Here is a 13568-nt window from a genome sequence, read left to right as displayed (position 1 = left end):
GCCAGCTTGAAGGGGCACCCACTGGCCAAATCTGGAACAATTTGAACATCAAAATCAATAATAATTGCAATAGAATACACATGGAAAAAATAAGAATCTGAGTCCATACAGATATAAGCAAATGAATAAATTAAAGTAAGAGGAAGGAGGGAAAATTCTTCTTTATAGAAGACCAAGTAATATATGTAGAAGAAATGATGATGTTAGAAAACCACCATTCTGAAACCATCACAGTAATAACTGAGTCTGCCAAGAATCATCAATGTTTGCTAAAGCTAATGGGTAGAAAACTGATGAGGAACTGGATATTTCCATAGTCTCAAAGTATCCCCAACAAATTATTTATTAGTTACAAAGGGAAAATTAGTAACTTTAGAGTGGATTAACCTAGTGGGCACCACCTTAAATAAGTAACCAAAGTTAACATTACCAATAATGAGACAAGTGGAAACCCTGTACCTCCCTCCTGATATGATGCCTGGAAAAGAACACAATATCATTCTATGAGTTCCTGCCAAAAATGCAAAACCTGAATCTAATCATGAGAGTTCATGTCCCAAACTCAGAAATATTCTACAAAAAAAACTAGCCTGTGTTTTGCAAAAAAATGTCAAGATCACGAAAGACAAAGAAAGGCTAAGGAACCATTCCAGATTAAATGAGACTAGAGAGGTGTGATGACTAAATGCACTGCGTGATGCTGGATTGGCTCCCAGTCCGGGAGAAAAAGCTACAGGATATAAGTGAGATAACTGGCAAAAGTGGACTGTGAAACTGTGGATTAGATAATAGGATTTATCAATGTTAAATGTCTTGATTTTTTTTTTTTTTTTTTTTTTAGTATTCCATAGTCCAGCCATCCAGGCATGGACTATGGTTATTTTATTTTATTTTATTTGACCACACCAAGCAGCTTGTGGGATCTTAGTTCCCTGACAAGGGGTTGAACCCAGGCCCTTGACCATGAAAGTGTGGCGTCCTACCCACTGGACCAGGGAGTTCCCTAAGGGTCTTGATCTTGATAAATATAATGTGGTTAGGTAAAAGAAAAGTCCTATTCTCAGGAAATAGACAATGAAGTATTTATGGATAAGGGGACATGATGTCTACAAATTAGTTCCAAATGGTTCAGGAAAAATATATATATAATCGAATATAATAGGTATTAAAATATATATTATATATATGGAATAGAAATATATGTATATATATAGAGAGAGCACACAAATAATAAAGCAAAAGGACAAAATGTTAATAACTGGTAAATCTGAGTCAAGAGTATATGGTGGTTGTTTGTACTGCTGCGACTTTCTACAAGTGTGAAATGTTATCAAAATTTCAAAAGTTTAAAAATAAATAGTAAAAGCAATTTTTATTTTTTAAAAGAAGCCCAGACATATTTAAAGAACAGCTTGTTCACTCTTGTACCTCTAGTGCCTAACATGGAACAGATACTTACTAAATGTGTTAGTTAAATGAATGAATGAATGAATACAATGTGCTTTAGAGAGTGACATTAGACACCTCTTTTAAGGTAGCAGAATATGCACTTTCCTACCTTCCAAATTACCATGACAATGACAGAAAAGATGTGTTTTGTTTTTTTTTAAAGTATGAAACTATAGTTATAACTAGAAAGGGAAAAAAACTAAGTGCTACTAGCAGATCAGACATTTGGAGAGATTCCTGCAGATGGGCTTGGAGGGGCAAAAAAAAAGCAAGTGATAGAGCAGCCCAGGGCAGCCAAGAGAAGAGCTGCCTTCCAAGGCACCTGAGAAGTTCCAAGTTCAGAGCCAGCAAATGCTAGGAGAAGACATAGGCCGCAGCAATCATTGGGCATAACATTATCTTGGAGGCTTTATCATGTAGATGGAAGTAACATATATAGCATAAAAGACTGGATGGCAGGGTTGGTAAACGTGCCTATGTGATTATCAAGTTCCTGCATTTTACACTGAAGTGGTACAATATTAACTCTAAACAAACTGAAAATTCTTAAATGTATATTTTTCTCTTTTTTTTTTCTCTCTTTTCTTTTTCCCTTTTTTGCAGTATGTGGGCCTCTCACTGTTGTGGCCTCTCCCGTTGCGGAGCACAGGCTCCAGATGCGCAGGCTCAACGGCCATGGCTCACGGGCCCAGCCGCTCCGCGGCATGTGGGATCTTCCCGGACCAGGGCACGAACCCGTGTTCCCTGCATCAGCAGGCGGACTCTCAACCACTGCGCCACCAGGGAAACCCTAAATGTATATTTAATCTCTAGAGCAGCCATTCTCAAACTTTTTGATCTCCAGACCCCTTTACATTCTTAAAAATTACTGAGGATCCCAAAGAGCTTTTGTTTATGCGTGCTACAACTATCAGTATTCACCATATTAGAAACTTAAAGGGAGATATTTTCAAATACTTATTAATCATTTAAACATAATAATAATAAACCCATTATCTGTTAAAATAAGTAACATGTTTGCATGAAAAATAACTACTTTCCCAAACAAAAATATTCAGTGAAAAGAGATGCCTTGTTATACATTTTGCAGATCATTTTAATGTCTGGCTTGATAGAATACAGCTGGATTCCCATATCTACTTCTGCATCCAATCTGTTGTAAAATGTTTGTTTTTTAAACACATGAAAACAATTTGGCCTTCCATACTTCTATAGTTAGAAAAGGAAAGAGTAATTTACTACCACTATTCCACATATGAAAAAAATTCCTGTCACCCAAAAGATAAGAGAATTATACTCAAAAAAAGGTGACATGGGATATAAGAAACAGCAGTAGCTGCATATGAACCAGAAGAATTAAAGGGAACTTGAAAAAAATTAAGACTCTGTAGCTCAGAAGCAGCAAAGCCTTAACAACTTATGCTTGTGTTTTCTTCTCCATGAGTCTAATAACATCATTTGGTTATTCAGTTAAACACACACATATACATCTTACTATTGTAAATTTATAGTACTATTTATAGGTGTAAAATTTTTATAACCAACTATAACAAACATGGAAATACTCATTACAATTACAGAAAAATATATAAATTTTATAAACCTTGACAATGTAAAAATAATAATCCAACTAACAAAAAATTCAAAATGAAATGAGAGAAATGGAAGGAAGAGTAAATGTGCCAATGTCCTCTTTTTTCATATCAGGAAGCAATAAGTAAACTGATAATAAATTGATAACTTAGTCTAGAAATTGAGGTATAAATAAATTATTTAAAGTTATAATGATAACCACTAGGGAAAATGAAAACCAGAAACCATTAGTGACTGTCTCTGGGGAATGGTGGTGAAGGAACAGAGGAAGAAGGCTTTTAATTTTATATAATTCTCTCATTTAAAAAAATTTTTTTACTGCATGCATGTAGTACGTGTATAATAAAAATAGTAACATCTTTATTTGAAGAAAAATTTACCACTTTATTAGAAGTATTTGAAAAATAAAATGCTGACTTCAAGTTAGTAATATATTTATAACTCAACTTCATTTTATGCAGTGGATAGATGTGATTTGAATCACATTTTAAATGTACTGGAAATATAGTCTACTTAAAAATAGAGAAGTCTCTGGTAAAATTAATGTCTGTCCCTAACATTTGTGTATCTTTTTTAAAAATTAGAATTTGCCTTTGCTTTGTGTTGTTGTTTTTTGGTTTTGGGGTTTGTTTATATGTTGTTTTTTTTTTTTTTCTACTGATAATTGCCTAAAATAAAAAGGGAAAGCTACTCAAAATGAGTCACAGCTTTCTGTTTTAAGTTCTATAAACACTGGGATTCACTTTAGAGCAAATTTATCACCTGGACCAGACATAACCATTTTTGGCTAAATGAGGGTCTCTAGGCTACCATGGCTTCAAATTAATCAGTGAGCCTGCGCTCTAGAGCCCACGAGCCACAACTACTGAGCCCGTGTGCCACAAATACTGAAGCCTGAGCCCCTAGAGCCCATGCTCCACAGCAAGAGAAGCCACCACAATGAGAAGCCCGTGCACCTCAACGAAGAGTAGTCCCTGCTTGCCGCAACTAGAGAAAGCCTGCACGCAGCAACGAAGACCCAAACAGCCAAAAATAAATAAATAAAATAAATAAATTTTTAAAAATTAAAAAAAAGAATCCGCCTGACAATGCAAGGTACATGGGTTTGAGCCCTCGTCTGGGAAGATCCCACATGCCGTGGAGAAACTAAGCCCGTGCACCACAACTACTGAGCCAGCGTGCCACAAATACTGAAGCCTGCGCGCCTAGAGCCCATGCTCCGCAACAAGAGAAGCCACTGCAATGAGAAGCCCATGCACCACAATGAAGAGTAGCCCCTGCTCTCTGCAACTAGAGAAAGCCTGTGTGCCGCAACAAAGACCCAACGCAGCCAAAAATATCAATCAATCAATCAATCAATCTTATGGATCAGGGAAGAGACGAACCTTCCCAGGGCTAACCAGTTCTTATAGATAGGAAACAGCTGGTGAGGAGCATGTCTCTCGTATGCAAACTTACCAATTCTGAGTATATTCCCCAAGCCACCCCCTTTATCTAATTCTCACACAACGAGCCAGTATTTCTCCTGCCCTAAATCATCCCCAGGCCAGGTGCCAGGAAACTAGAGACCATCTCTATAGCCAAAGCCCACCAGAACTATTCAAACCAGCCAGTCCTAAGCTGTTCGCTCTGCCCTGCCCTGCCCAGGGCACAACAAAGGCTCTGGCCCAGGCTTTCCCTTCATTCCTGCTTTTGTCTCCTGACCAGAACCTGACACTTCCCCTGTGGCCCTGCATGGCATTCCTCCTTCTCTTGGGAAATGTAAGCAATAAATTCTTCTTCCAATGGCACTGATCTCTCTGTGTCCTCACTCAATCACCTCTACCAATGAAGATCCTGTGGGTACAAGTGAGACAATCCCACCTAATTCATTTCAGTGAAGAATCACTTTCATTCTAGTTTCTAGGGAACCTTCATCCAGAAAATGTCTCCATTCCACTTTTTACAAATATGAAGCATTTTCAGAGCACTGTCATTTTCAGGGTTGACCTCCTAGGCTAAGTGATACACAGGGCTGTAAAGTGGAAAGGGGTGAAGATAACAGAGAAAGAGAAGGAAAGGGCGACAGAGCCCACATGAAAGCTGCAGACTTATCTCAACCCCGAGAGTGGTTTCTGCCCTTTCTTCTCTCCCAGGTTCCAGCACCATAGCCTCTTTTCTTCTGTCACCTCACATAGGTGGTTCTGTCCGGGTACCACTGGTCTTTCACAGTGAAGCTAATAGCTTAAGTCTCCAACACCCTTCACTTGCATTAAGTCCCTCCCAAAGATTACACCTAATTTTGTATTTGTATCCTTTTTACTAAAGAGAATCGCTAAAAACTTTACAAGCTTCATGCCCTATAGAAGCTGGGAGGGTGATAGGGGTCACGGCTCCAGGAATCCCAGATGTGAGCTCTTCTCTTCCACCCAACCACCCTGGACCCCAGTTTCCCTATCTGTACAAGAGGTGCTAACAAGACAGTCTTGTCCTAGGTTCCCTTTTCTCCTCAGATGCATTCATTTCTCTATATTCTAACAAAGCAATATGCTGTTACCTAGCATGTGGCTGCCAAGGCTTGCTTTGCATATTGGCTTTTTAAAGATGCTAAAACGGGCCTGAAAAACGCATAGCAAAAATATAAGTCAGTTCGTCACTGTACACTGGCTAATAAGGGCACAGAAAACAAGAGCAAAGCTTGTGCGATGAAGCCTGAGACCAATGCTCAAAATTATAACCTAAAGATTAACTGCATTAAGATCAACCAGAGCCGTATTATGGGGTCAGGGGGTCATGGGCTTGGTTCCCACCAGGGTCTGCCACTCTTTGTATGTATCTTTGGGCAAGTCATTAAACATCTCTAGGCTTCTCTTCTGACAAGCTAAGCAAGGGGCCTGGACCAGAGGATCTCTAAGGACCACCCTGCCTCTTTTTTCTTTTGAGTCTGAGAGTTATTCGCTGCAATAATTTGTACCCCCTCTGTCTCTTAACATGCTCGCTTCCTTCTGCCTCTCTTGTTGGTGCCACTCAGCCTCACAACTCGACCAGACTCTCTTTCTTTCTCTTGCCACGCTGAGCTAACCTAGGTTAAGCCACTGAACTGAGGAGGGGAAGACAGGGAAAGAGCAAAGGAGAGCACAGAGAAGGGAAAGGTAAGGCAGGGAGTCTGGTGGAGCGGAGTCCTGGTGCAGGGTCAGAGGCAGCTGGCACCCTGGCTCAAACGTGGACCAGATGCCACAGCTGGGTCTGCATCAGGCTTGTTTCTAGGGTGACTAGCTCAGGCCAGCCAGAAGCTATCCCACAGACTTCCTAGAAGAGGGTCCTCACAGACCCACTCCTGCTGGAGCTCAAGTCTCCAGCCAGATAAAGAAGAAAGAATATGAGTTGCACTAGCTAATCTGAGGCTTTGGGTGACCCATTCTCGGGCCACAGCATGACACTGTTTCCCTTTAACTTTTTCTGGAGACTGTCCAACCCTAAGAGAAGGGAAATAGCACATCAGATTAGTGGGAGGCATCCCTTATTCCATCATAATTAAGAGGTTTCTGTTTTAATATCTGCAGCACTAGCTGGAGATCCAGGCAAGAACAGGCACTCAATAAATACCTGGTACACTGAGCTGACTTTTCCCCATTTCCCACACTAACAGCGCTGGATCCTGCTGGACTTCAGACCTCGCACAGATGTCTACTTTCCCTCTCTCCCTGTCTCCAGCTACCTGCTTTCTCCTGCCAGCTTCATCTTCCTGACACACCGTGTCTGTCACAGTCCTCTCTGTCCAACAACCGATGGAGACGCGCATGGAATCGAAGGTCATCAGCCTTCCATTAACCTCCCTCTGGCACCAGCTGCTCCTTAGCTTTCCAGCCCCATGTTTCACAAACAGCCTACTCGACTGGGTTTCAGCGTGAAACCTGCTTCATCCAATCACTGAACATGCACTGTATTTAGTGCTCACAACGTGACAGGCACTGGGCCAGATCCTTCTGCATATGGCATAAGAACCCTGAAAATCAGGTATGCTCACCCCGTCTCGCAGTTGTAGAAGCAGACTGCAAGCCCAAGAGTAACTTGCCCAAGGGCCCAGCACATCTAGTGGCACAGTCAGAATTCAGAACCCAGGTTTCCAGGTTCAAGTCCACCACCCAACCACACTGCACATCAATGCAGTGCCTGGGGACAGAGGCTCCCAGAAAAAGACTCGCACCTCCACAGGTTCAACAGGCCCTCAAATACACACACACACATTCCCAAACCACTCCAGACCCATCTAGGCCCATCTTCCTCAATGGACTGCCCACCCCACATTGCCCATAGTGTCTTGCACAATGTACCACACTCTGGTTTTGGCCGAGGGAATCACTCCGGACTTGGGACTCCTGCCTTAGGTGTTTTACCTGACCTTGCTGTGCTGAGTCATGCATTCATGTGCCAACTGAACCCTCTGACCATCTATATCACTACCTCGTGGACCAAACACATACTCCCCGCATCAGTTTTATTATTAGCCAACATTTACAGACTGCGTCCTATGAACTGAGCGCTATACTAAACATTTACATGAATTATCTCTGTTAATCTTCATAATTCCCTAAGGTACTTTCTATTACTGTAGTCGTTTCATAGGTGAGAATACGAAGGCTTAGCCAGGTGAAGTAACTTGCCCAGAGTCACAAAGGGTTAGAGCCAGTACTTGGACCCAGGCAGCACCATCAACTCTCAGATATACAGCCTCTTCTCACTTGGTCCCCTTGACCAACACACACACACACACACACACACACACACACAGCTACCCCATCTGGTCCTGAGATGAGTAAAGCCAAACCAAGAATCCATTCATTGGGCTTCCCTGGTGGCGCAGTGGTTGAGAGTCCGCCTGCCGATGCAGAGGACGCAGGTTCGTGCCCCGGTCCAGGAAGATCCCACATGCCGCAGAGCGGCTGGGCCCGTGAGCCATGGCCACTGAGCCTGTGCGTCCGGAGCCTGTGCTCCGCAACGGGAGAGGCCACAACAGTGAGGGGCCCACGTACTGCAAAAAAAAAAAAAAAAAAAAAAAGAATCCATTCATTCACCCCTCCACCTAACTCACAAGCATCCCCACTCTTGCCAAATCTCCTGAGAGCTACTTTCCAGTCACAGTGATCAAGAGCAGAGCAGATCTGAACTGAAGGGTTTAGGGTAACACCCACCCCCCCCCCCCCCACTCCCAGCCTGTCTTCCCACTGGGCACTGCCTTCTTAGTCCCGTGCTCTTCAGGCCTCAAAGCTCTTAGCAGAATTCCTGCCTCCCAGACCTGGAGTAAAGGGAGAAAAAGTTCATGGGAAACTTCTAGAGGGCCAGACACTTCGAACATATCAGCCATCCAGCCTGCTCTCTGTTCCCATACAGGCTTTGCTCGGGCCACTGGGGCAGGAGGCATAAAGCAGAAAGGATTAAAACCCGGACCTTGGCAACAACTATGCCTGGGTTCAAAGTACCCCCATTTTTCATCTGTCAACCAAAATAATCATATCTACTTCAGAATGTTGTTGTGAAGACAATGCATAGTAAATGTTCAGCCCATAATAAGTTGGTAGTTATTATCATTTTCTTACCCTCTCAGCCTCAGGGATGTGCTTCCCAACTTTACCACTGATACTTCAAGATGTAATACAAACAGCAGCTCCCTCAATCCCTAACCAGGTGAATTCCCTTAAGTAGAGCCAGCATTGATTGAGCATCTTCCATATGCTGAGCACTAATGGCAGGGACTTAGGACACAAAAATGAATAAGACATGCCCCTGAACTTCAGGAGTTCACAGCCTCAAGGAAGACAGGAAAGAAACAGCTTACTTCAATGCCACACGGCAAGTGCAGTGACAGAGCATGCTGCCAGAGGGAGCAGGGGAAGCCAGGCAGATCACAGGGGACTGTGGGGGCCAGGGCAAGGAGTCAGAACTGAATTCTAAAGGCAGTGAGAAGCCACTGAAAAGCCTTAAGCAGAGGAGGCAAATGCACAGACTTATGCTTTAAAAAGGGATCACTTTAGAAGAGATGTGAGGAAAGAAGTTAGGAAGGTATGAACAATTCAATTAAGAAGTAATACCTTGGACAAGACAGTGCAAGGGAGACAAAGGGACAGATTTCAAAGATGTCTAGATAATGAACAGCAAAGGCCATGACATTCAACACTGTCTAATCCCTCAATGTTCAGAGATTGAGGGAGATGGAGAGGAAGGTGACGCATAGGCCTTTACATCCATCACTTTTTTTTTTTTTTTTTTTACATCCATCATTTTAAAAATCAACTCTCGGGACTTCCCTGGCTGTCCAGTGGTTAAGACTCCCCACTTCCACTGCAGGGGGCATGGGTTCAATTCCTGGTCAGGGAACTAAGATCCTGCATGCCGCACGGTGTGGCCAAAATAAATAAATAAAAGTTTTTTAAATAAAAATCAACTGTCTCTTAAGGCACTCATAGCAATTTAGCTTGCACTAACATTTACTGACCCCTTGACTGCCAGACACTGCCTTAGGTACTTGGAGGGTTCCAGTGGCAAATCAGCTGAGAGAGAAGTATCAGCAAAGACCAGCATAGGGAAAAGACACAAGCACAGAGCCTCGGGAATGGTGACCTTCGTCTAGAAGGTGGGGTAGAAGGAGTAAGATGCAGGGGACCAGGCTCGAAACTCAGGCTGGGTCAGACTGTGCAGGGCCTAGCCTAAGGAGTTTGAACTCTGAGTGGTGGACACGGGGAGCCATTGAAGGTTTTAAACAGAAAGAGGATCACAGCTGAGCCTTATCAGATTCCTCTCACAGAGATGAAACAAGCGCTCTCTTTTTGGAATCCCTGGAGACAAGGGCCTCACGTTTTCCATCTGGTAACCCTTTTCAAGCCTAACACAGTACCCATTATTTAGGAAGTAGTCCACAAATACATGTTAGGGCCATAAACACTCATGTACAGTCTTGCAAACCCAAAGAAAACGCATTGCCAGTATGATGCGAGACTGGTCAAGCTAAATAAATTTTTTAAATAAAGTAAATAAATCAAGGTTCTCTAAGGGTCCTTGACCACATTCAAAACTTGGCCACTGGCCTTTTCATTCAGGAGCAAACAGTTCTGGGCAAGATCTGAAATATCTCTGAGGAGCTATTCTGGACCTCTAGTCACTCATTTCTAAGCAGATTGAATACTTCAGGGGCTGGATATAAGGAGCTCAGTACAGGATGGAGGATACAGCTCTGGGCCTGCCAGGGCGAAGGGGAGCGGTACCTTTTGCTGAGCACTTGCCACTTGCCAGCCACGATGCTGCATTTTTCGTGTGTACCCATGTACATGAAGAAGGGGTAACTAGCCAGTTTGGATTCCCCCACCAACCCCGAACCCCATCTGCCTCACTAGCCTCTGCCCTTTGGCTCAGGCCTCCCGAGTGTTGGACCTTGCTCTCTTGCTACTGTGTGAGGCTATGAGTTGATTCTCTCTCCTTCTGGGGGGCTCATTCCCCCCTGTTATAATGCCAGAAAACCCTCCTACCCCTCTCTATAAAGATGAGAGAAATCCAAGGGACAGTAAAAACCTCATGGTTGAGTGATCATTACAGAGCAAAGACCCTGGGTGCAAGTAGCCTCCTGACAAATGCCTAAGTATGGTTGGTTGGTTGGTTTTTAAGGGGCAGCCACTTCAATTCCATACCTGCATTGAATGTTTACTAACGCTAATGATCAGCAGGGAGAGGATAAAGAAAGAAAAAACAAAACCTGCAGACATCACAGAATCCAGAAATCTATTTGGCTTCAGCATATATGGGTTTTTCAGAAATAGAATTACCTTCTTACATTGGTTTGATTCAATATTAACGGGAGTTCATATTATCTGAGTCCTCACTCTGTTCATGGAAAACCTCCATGGGTGGGACGGGGTGGGAAGAGGAGTGTCCAGGATTCAAAATCCACTACAAATACCAAAGAAGATTTTTTGCGCACAGATGGTTAGGAATTGGCTGTAACATTTTCTCGATTAAGCTGGCATACCAAAATAAACTTCTGAGATCATTACTTTTAAAATAGTGCACTGTAATGTTTCCATTCAGCTTCCTGCCTGGTGACCTTTGCTCATGACCCCCACACCGCCCAGGCCTACCTGCTGGGCTGCCTCATGGAAGAGTTCCTGCACTTGAGACATCTGGGCCATTCTCCGGAAATGGGGGTCCTGGGAGTCTGGGTGGGGAGACCCCTCTGCAAGGTAAACAGGATTCTGGGTCAGGCTGGCTCCTCCTTCCCTGGATCCTTACGGCCCATCCTTCCTCTATACCAGATAAGGCCCTGGCTGAGGGAGGGACCTTGTTCTGCCTCATCTGGAAACATCTCCTTCCCTCTTTGGTACCCAGATAGATCCCACTCATTCTTCAGAGCCTCCCTGTGCTCAAATGTTGCTGTTCTTTGAAAGCCACAGCTGCCTGCAGCTCTCTGTTTTTCCCTGAGCTCCTTCAGTACGGGGGTCAGAACCAACTGCCCAGCTGCCCAGCCCTTGAGGACAGTTTTACACTCCTCTCCATCCTTGTGAACCCCTTTGTCCAGGGCAAGGGCACCATCGGCTCACTAGGGCCAGTTGCAGGTGGTGAAAGACTTACCGAGACCCGCTCCGGAGCCGCAGCACCGACCCTTCGCGTCTGAGTCAGCGCTGGGACCCGCGTCCCTCAGGCACCCCTACTTACGGGAACCCCATACAGCGCAGCGCACGCCCCCTCCAGCCTCGGCCCCGCCCTTACCGAGTTCTCAGGAACCCCTGGGGTCGGCGGGAGGCTCGTGTGCCAGTGGCCGTGTGTAGACGCGCCAGGGGACGGCGAGGGGGTCTACCTGAGCAGGCGGGCAAAGGTGACCCAAGCCGGCCCCCTGACTACAGGACAGAGCTCCCCGGGGAGAGGAGCCGCCCCGAGACCACCCTACACACTGCCCACCCACCAGCCGCGCGGCGTCCGCCCTCACCGGTTCCCGGGACGCCCGCTCCTAGCGCTGGGCCCGCCCAGTCCCCGCCCCGCCGCCACGTGGCTAACCAGGTGTGCGCGGCGCGGGTCCCAGCTGTCTCGCTGACGAGGCATGCCGCCCGGGCTCGAGCACCTGGGCCACGACTCTCCGGTCCAGGTGGAGAAGGACGGGGCTGCAGACACTTCCCCTCCCCAAGGGTGGTGCCTGAGCACCCGCCGCCGCCCAGGAGGGCTCCCAGAAGAAGGGAACAGCAATCTTAACACGGGTGGGGAGGAACTGGGCGGGGGGGGGTGAGGGTGCGGGGGTGGACTAGGGGGAGGGTCCGCATGCTCTCAAACGTAACAGCTACTGCCTCCACCGCCTCGACAGCTCGCTCACCGCACCCCCGCTGAGGCGCCCAGCCCTGGGATTAGGGGGACAGGACGCGAGCCTACTCACTGCAGTTGCTTCTAAGGACCTGCGCGTTACACAGCACGCAGGAGTGAGAAAGGCTGGGGAGCGGGGGAGCCCGCGGCTCCCACTGGTCCGCAGCCCCCTGGACAGGTGCAGAAGCGTCTGAGCAAGAGACCGTGACTGCGCTCCGGGGTTGCCAAAGTGCAGCGGCCACGCGACCAGGTGACCCTCAGACTCGCAGGAAGTGGAATTCTTTTGCCAAGAAGGTGCCCTCGGGCATGCTGAGGTGTGGGGAGGAATTACCCTCGTCACCTTCAGCAATTCCCAGAACCGGCTTGGAGGGGCGGGGAGTGAAGTAAGGTTTCCAGGGTCCCCGGCTTGCAGGGATAAAAAGAAATTAACATACAGAGAGATTAAATTATCGCTATTTCCAATCTGGCATATTTCCTAAGCCTGAAATAACTTGCTAGGCCTCCATCTGGGCTTCTGAGAAACAGAAGGGCAGCTGGGAGTACTTCCCACGCCCACATGAGCCTTTGTGTGAAAATCCCTAAAAATAGAGGTTGTTCTTTTAAAAACAAAAGGGAAGGCAAAGCCATGGGAACAGTGACAGAGCCCCAACCTCTCCTGCTCCAGCAAAGGGTTTTTTGTTTTTTGTGGGGTTTTGGGTGTGGAAATATATATAACATAAAATGTGCCATTTAACCCATTTTTAAGTGTACAATTCAGTAGCGTTATTTATATTCACCATTTGGTGCAGCCATAACTGCTCTTTCCAAAACTTTTTCATCACCCCAAACTGAGGCTCTGTACCCCTAAGCAATAAGTCCCCGCACCCCTCTACTCCCAGACAGTGGTAACCTCTAATCTATTTTCTGTCTCTATAAATTTGCTTCTTCAAGCCTATTTCACATAAGTGAAATCAGACAGTATTTGTCCTTTGTAAGTCTGGCTTATTTCACTTAGCATCATGTCCTCAAAGTTCATCCATGTTGTGGCATGTGTCAAAACTTCATTCCCAGCAAAGAAGTTTTTAATAACCCATCTCTGTAAGAGGAAAGAACCCCAGGATAAATTGCAGATTAGCCACCTGTGAACAAAGCATGGCTAGGTGGGCATATTACTGGAATCCACTACGTGTCCATGTATTACATCTGTACAGAGAATAGTAGTGCCATCTTTA

The 13568-nt window shown here is 45.4% G+C and overlaps 1 protein-coding gene across 2 annotated transcripts in view; it reads right to left on the bottom strand.

The window, feature by feature from the left end:
• The window catches only part of SLC12A8 (solute carrier family 12 member 8), a 132737-nt gene extending 120038 nt beyond the window's left edge, over positions 1-12699 (bottom strand). The window contains exons 1-2 of one of the 2 annotated variants that reach the window (XM_073804123.1): positions 12431-12699; positions 11148-11242 (exon numbers count right to left, since the gene is read on the bottom strand). In XM_073804123.1, the coding sequence (XP_073660224.1) occupies positions 11148-11198 (51 nt within the window). In that variant the 5' untranslated portion in view covers positions 11199-11242; positions 12431-12699. The remainder of the gene's footprint in view (positions 1-11147; positions 11243-12430) is intronic. The other variant, XM_033855719.2, reaches the window with a different exon arrangement.
• Between the last annotated feature and the right edge of the window lie 869 nt (positions 12700-13568).

This window comes from Tursiops truncatus, chromosome 4 (genome assembly GCF_011762595.2).
Source record: "Tursiops truncatus isolate mTurTru1 chromosome 4, mTurTru1.mat.Y, whole genome shotgun sequence".
Classification (NCBI taxonomy): domain Eukaryota; kingdom Metazoa; phylum Chordata; class Mammalia; order Artiodactyla; family Delphinidae; genus Tursiops; species Tursiops truncatus.
Note: the sequence above shows the minus strand (reverse complement) of the source record. Positions and strands in the feature narration are given on the sequence as shown.